Below are 6,728 nucleotides of genomic sequence, written 5' to 3'. Positions count from 1 at the left end.
TCGTGCCATGTCATTGCTTACTTCTCCTACAACTCCGGATTCTGTTTATATTTTTTCATAACATATGAACCTTAAAATTTATTCATCATATATTATTATTATTATTACTATTATTAAATGATTTCTGAATTTTTATGGGGAAATTCAATGCGTTAATAGAATACCGTGTATTTTTATATTTTAGGTTGGATTTTCTATTTTAGTTATATGAATGAAACATTTTATAACATTTTTGTAGTTAACCGCGTGAATATGATAATAGTTGTTAGTTCAGTCTTGAGACGAGTTCATTAATTATTTATTCTTAACTAGGTAAGACCCGCGCGATGCGCGGTTTATTATTCGTATATATACTTAAAGTATTTATATATTTTAGTAAAGAAATGATATTATAATAATTTGTTTGAGTTAGATTTATAATTTTAAATATTTTTTATGTATATCATAAAGTAATATCATCTTATATTGATGGCTTTCATTAATATGCATTTTTGTTTTTGTACGTAGCTATATAATCTTATGCGTATTATTTATATATCTTGTGTTGTCATTATAAATGTAAGATATATGATTTTCAAACCAGGTGCAAAAGTCCTAACACAATAAAACACATTTAAATTGGCAGATATAAAAAAAAAAGAACATATCGTAACTAAAAAAGTATTGATGTTTTGATCTTATAATATTAAATCATGTTGTTTTAAAACATAATTAAATCAATGATATAGTAATGATATCGCTTCGTCGATGAGGTATAAGTTCAATGGGGATGATATGTTGGGACGTTGTGCGGTACCATTGTTTTCCTCCGTTTGCGGTTGCTGAAAAAATTGTGGGTAGGTAATAAATTAAATCATTCATTAAATATGATTCATATAGTTTGTATCAATAATGGTATAGTGTATTTACCTTAGGCGGAAAGTTCTGATGACGTTGAGGTTTTCATCTATGTAAATTTTGGTAGACATTGATGTGCTAAGCGATACAACACCTGAGATATAGAATGTATTAGTATGCTTAATATAAAAATGATCTTGGTACTTAAATATTAGACTGTAAGTATTTATGATTGTGTGAGTGTTTAATAATTACCGTCGATAATCTTTGGGTTTACACCAGTAATGACGATGATACTTTTTCGAATACTCAATCTGTGTATTTGTGACCGTAGTTGTGCGGCGAGATCATCCCATATACAAAGCTTGACAATGTTGTTGCTGTGTTGTATATGTCAAACTAATTATATTCAATTTATAAGACAATTTATCATGCACTGGAAATAAATGTTGGAAACTTACTCTTTCAATAATAACCGGAGGATTATTTTTTGCGTTGACGATGACATATGTAAGTTTGGTCCTTGAACTGCAACCAAAACTCCAATGATATCTGCAACATGAGAGCATAGCTTGATTATAAACCTTTTGAGTTATTTCTATGGTGTTCGTTATATGATAACACGTACCTGGCAAATATTGCGTTTTGTTTGCCAATGCCACTAAATCAGTGTATAAACGTATTTGGAATTTCTCTTTGATAATATCACATGAGGTGGAATCAACCATTTTAACAATAGTATATTCCGTAAAATAAATACGGAATTTATGCTCCGTTAACTTGTATCTGTTGTTATTGTGTATAAGCTTGAAATGGCTGATAACAAATATATCTTCCTCGTTTATGATATGTTTAAATTGGGCTGTCAATATTTTTCCTTCAACAACATCCTCCTGCAATGTTGTTAATGGAGAAGATCACATTACTGATAATAATAATGTTATTTAAAAAGGTAAGGAAGACGTACATTTTTGTCAATTAATAAGAAGCCGATGCCACGATATTCATTTCCATTGAAAGGATTCCTTTCATCCCACGTCCTTAAAAATCTGACCATGATTGATCCATGATTGTGATGTCTTGAGTTTTCCAAACTTGCATGGGTTGATATCACTGATTGGAGTTGATTTGTCCATTCCTACGATGGGATTAATCTAATCAATAATGACATTATGTATAATATAGACTATGTGATCATTACTTTAATGAGGAAAAAAACATCGGTTTGAACGGAGTAGAAATATACTTACACATAATTCGCGATGGCATGATCCTGTTAAAAATATAAAGATTATTATTAGTATGAGAATGACAATATGATAAACTTTAATTGATGTATGAACATTACCAGATTTTTTTCAGTTATATATATGGTGCCTTTCATATTCGCAATTTTACTTTATCGTGTACTTGTTTACATATGTGTGAAAATGATGGGTATTAAGTTTCTTGTTATTTAAATCTAACCTCATGGTGTTGGTAATCCGTTGAAAATTTCCGGGTAAACAATGTTGGTGATGGCAGATTTGTCATCAGAGTATTCCGTATCATCTAGGATTTTTAATCCTTTTGCAGAAGTAACACGGGAGAGTGCGACATATAGTTGACCATGGCTGAAGACTGGACGTGGGAGGTATAAGACTACTTGTTTCAAACTTTGTCCTTGGCTTTTATTTATTGTCATTGCGTAGCAAAGTCTTATTGGAAACTGTCTTCTTCGAAGTGTGAACGGATGTTTTGAATCTGTTGGCGAGAGAATAATTCTTGGGATAAGTACCTTATTCCCACTGTTTGGCCCAATCATAATCTCTGCCTCCAAAACTCTTTTTCCCAACTGAGTTATTATTAGCCGTGTCCCATTGCACAGTCCTTCCTTTTGATTGATGTTTCTTAGCATCATCACGGGGGCTCCAACTTTTAGATGTAGTCGATAACTCGGTAATCCAGGGAATTCCAGGGAGTTTAGATATTCGACGGGGTATAGGGTTTGCCAATCAGTTCCTGGTGCGTTATCAATGCCAATGCTGTCTGAACTTAGATACTCTGTTGCTTGTCCCGGTATTTTGGAGAGAATGAATGCATTCACTTCATCCACAGTTTCGTTTCTAGGTGTTAAGATTGCTCTCTCTGTTAGATATGCTTGATCTAAGAATGAGTTTAGGAACCGGGGATACGCAGCATCTACAATTACTTGTAGCGGGTCACCCATGCTACAGAGCATTAAGGTCTCGTCTATTAAAATTTTGTTCTCCCCAGTCGATGCGTTAGTGTTTTCATCTATTTTCCTTGCTGTCCCATTCCCAACTTGCAATATCCATTTTGCAAACTCTATTTCAGATCGGTTAAGTCTCAAGTTACGTGTTAACATATAGACGTTGCACGCTGCCCATAGATATGAACGACTTAATGTTGCAAGGACGGTGTCAGGGCGCCCTCCTTGTTGAACCACAGGTAATATTTGTCTGAAATCCCCTCCAAGCAGTACAGTTTTCCCTCCGAATGGCTTATCTGATGATGATTCATCGTGAATTGACATAAGATCTTTGAGTGTACGATCTAGTGTCTCAAATGTGTGTCTGTGTGCCATAGGGGCTTCATCCCAGATGATTAATTCTGTTCTGGCTAGCAGTTCTGCCAACATAGTCCCTTGCTTTATATCGCATGTTGAAGTGTCATGAACATTTAAAGGGATTTTGAATCTCGAGTGAGCTGTTCTCCCACCAGGTAGAAGCAGTGCTGCAATTCCTGACGATGCCACCGGGAGTACAATCTTTTTTTCTGACCGAAGCTTTGAAATGATTGTTTTGTATAAAAATGTTTTCCCCGTCCCTCCGGCTCCATATACGAAGAAAAGTTTTCCTCTTCCATTATCAATAGAATCTATTACAGCATCGTACACTGTTTTTTGATCTTCATTCAGGCAAGGAAACAATTTTTGGTGTTCTTCTTTCTCTCGTGACTCGTCAAACTGCAATTCCTCTCTCAACAGAGTGTTTTCGATATGACGGAGGACATTTTTATCTGGTTTCGGCATGTTCGGAAAATCCCGTAATGATTTTTCATTTTGCATGAGTAGCTTCTCAATCTCTATAAGAGCATATTGTTGCAGTTCATTATCTGCCAAATATAAATTTGGGAAGCTGAACTCCTTTTGTTTCTTGTGTTGGATGTCTTCCGCTAGTGGCTTCCAACACTTATCCCAAAGTTTATGCGGTTCTCCAACTTCGCAATACAAGAGAAGTGTAACAAATAGATGACGCAATTGAGCCGCACCTGCCCATTTTGCTGCCTCCTCTATCGCTTCATTCCATTCATTGTCACCACCAAGTAAACCTCTAGCTTGGCATGCTTCTTTGAAGGTATTGTATTTGACACCGGCAAATGTATAAATTTCGTCGTAATTTCGTGGTCCTTTCACGATATTTATCAACATCCTTAAATAATAAAGCTCCCCTGCAGCTGGATGTATGTTTACAACGCGACCAACATTGAATCCTTGTTTCCTTTGAGTCCAGTATTTACCAGTGTTATTCCATACATACTTTGTTGGGAATTCTACATATGTTAACCCTCTTGCTTCTTCATACTGGTTGTTGGTGTTCATCCATTCAGTAAACATTGTTTCCCTTGTGCCTGGTCGTGAAACAACACTTTGTAGATTCGTTGAATCATCAAATATCAAACTTTGTTGATCCGGGAGATGTATCGATAATCGTGTGACCGGAGGTCTCTGATAATGTATATGAAAAGAAAATATTCTCCACGCTGCCTCACATGCAGATAAGTAACGACATTCTAAGTAGTCGTCGATCTCATTTTTCTGATACACCTGCCCTGACTTCTTATCTGTTTTCTGCATTGTGGTCGTACCTTTCTGAATAATTATTGTTGCCTTATCCACCCCTTTTGTGATGTACTTGAACAGATATTTGATAGCTGATGATTTACTGCACCATTCGACATTGATGTGTGCCTTGTATTTCTTCAAAATCTGTAAGTTATGTGGGACAACAAAACGATTATCTAATCTTACATCTCCTTTCATCACAAATTTTGTCACGTCATTCCGGCGTCTGTATATGATATATCCTGATTTATCAACAGTTGTATGCTCAGTGTAACATCGCGGATATTTTTTCGTACATTTTCCTTTCTCCATGCAAGGCGAGCGTGGTCTGTGTGAACCGCATGGCCCATGCATCATATGTTGTTCAACCAATTTGAATCCTTCGAAATCAGTTTCTTTATCCGGCAACTCTGCTGAAATTAGTTGATCGATGTCATTTGCAGTAGGGGTCTTGTAGATTGGCTCCAACCATAGAAGTATATGAGCATGGGGTAAACCTCGCTTTTGGAATTCGATGGTGTATATCACTGCAAATATTATTGTACAAGTGGTACACAAAGTTAATAGATTCATTTTCCAAAATGTTCTATGAATATTATGTCATATACCATTAAAGAGAAGAGTTTGCTTTGGTTTGTACCTGCTATTGGCTTTGGAAAGAATACGCCTTCACTGAAATCAGATAGTATATCATCCAATTTCATCTTGAATACACGACATTCAATGTCTGGCCGGTCGAACGCAGAATCACCGCCATAAGCATTAAGGTGATCAGTTATCTCTTGCCATTTTGGATTTGCTGTCACGGTGACAAAAAGATCTGGATTCCCAAACCATCTGCATAATGCCATCGCATCATGGTATTTTTCAACCATGTATCGTGGTCCTCCGGTAAATGAGGGTGGCAAAATTACCCTTCTGCCCAATACTTTAGCATTTATGTCACCTTTGTCTACTGCATCAAAGACATTATTATAAAGATCCGCTCTTAGTATCTTTTGATTATTTCTGGTCCATCGTATTCTTTCTTGTTCTATTGTAGTGTATGCATCAACCACATACTGCTGGAATAGACGTCCTGCTTTGACAATTGTCATTCCTTCAGATAATCTTGTTTGTATTTGATACGCATAGAACTCTCTTATGGTTACAAATGACCTCTTGATGTTGTTCCTCTCTTCTATATACGGGATTTCTTCATTGAAGCCATACTGGCCATAAGGAAATAACAACGGGTATTGCAGACTCATAAACAACGGATGGAGATCACTTATTCGATGCAATCGGCTTGATGCCTTCAGCTCTAAAACAACATCTCGCTCGCCAGTCGTTGTTGACATGTCACCGACGATCAACCCTGCAATCTCCTCACTGATTGGCAGTTCGTATTGCTTACCACGCCTTTTCTGCTCAACAATAGTGATTCTAAAATCTTGAATGTCTCCTGATTCATAGCGGTCTCTTGCTTTTCTAAAGATCTTTGCTAGACAATTGAAATCGTCCATCATCTGAATAAGACCAGCTACAATTTTCCCATCTAAATCTCCAGCAGTCGATGTCCGACTCAGTGTACTCAAACGATTGCGAACTTCATTTGCAGTATCATATATATAAAGCTGTGCAAACTGGGGTGGCTTCCCTTCCACTGGTAGTAAAGATCCTATTTGGTGGTGGTTCTGCCCGTGGATTCTAAACGCATATGGACCATTCCCTGATGTTACCGAGTGATCTATTTTTGCACCAATTGATGTGAATGCAAGCATTGAATTGTACGCTCTTATATTTGTACGAAATGCAGTAGAGTGTTTGTATAGCTCATCAAGGAATTCGGGAGGATCAGGCACTGGTGGTAGTTTGACTCTGCCTTGCATACAACATATGTTATACAAAAAAGTCCCTTTGCGTCCCTCCTGGCGAATACTCTCTTTTTGCCAGACTAATGCATCACAATTTGGACAATGTAGGAGATCACCATTGGTAGAACATGTTTGAGCGTTTTTTCCTGTATTATGCATATATTGCTTTGAAATAATATATATGTAAT

General features: G+C 36.5%; 1 protein-coding gene across 1 annotated transcript; it reads right to left on the bottom strand.

Moving 5' to 3' along the window:
• Positions 1-2,083: 2,083 nt before the first annotated feature.
• LOC104814022 lies at positions 2,084-6,447 on the bottom strand. Its single transcript, XM_019202533.1, has 4 exons — positions 5,325-6,447; positions 5,023-5,211; positions 2,615-4,926; positions 2,084-2,110 (listed from the first exon to the last, which is right to left on the bottom strand). Exons 1-4 carry the CDS (start codon positions 6,445-6,447, stop codon positions 2,084-2,086), a joined length of 3,651 nt encoding a protein of 1,216 aa, XP_019058078.1.
• Positions 6,448-6,728: the final 281 nt, after the last annotated feature.

This window comes from Tarenaya hassleriana, unplaced genomic scaffold, assembly GCF_000463585.1.
Source record: "Tarenaya hassleriana unplaced genomic scaffold, ASM46358v1 Cleome20, whole genome shotgun sequence".
NCBI lineage: Eukaryota > Viridiplantae > Streptophyta > Magnoliopsida > Brassicales > Cleomaceae > Tarenaya > Tarenaya hassleriana.
Note: the sequence above shows the minus strand (reverse complement) of the source record. Positions and strands in the feature narration are given on the sequence as shown.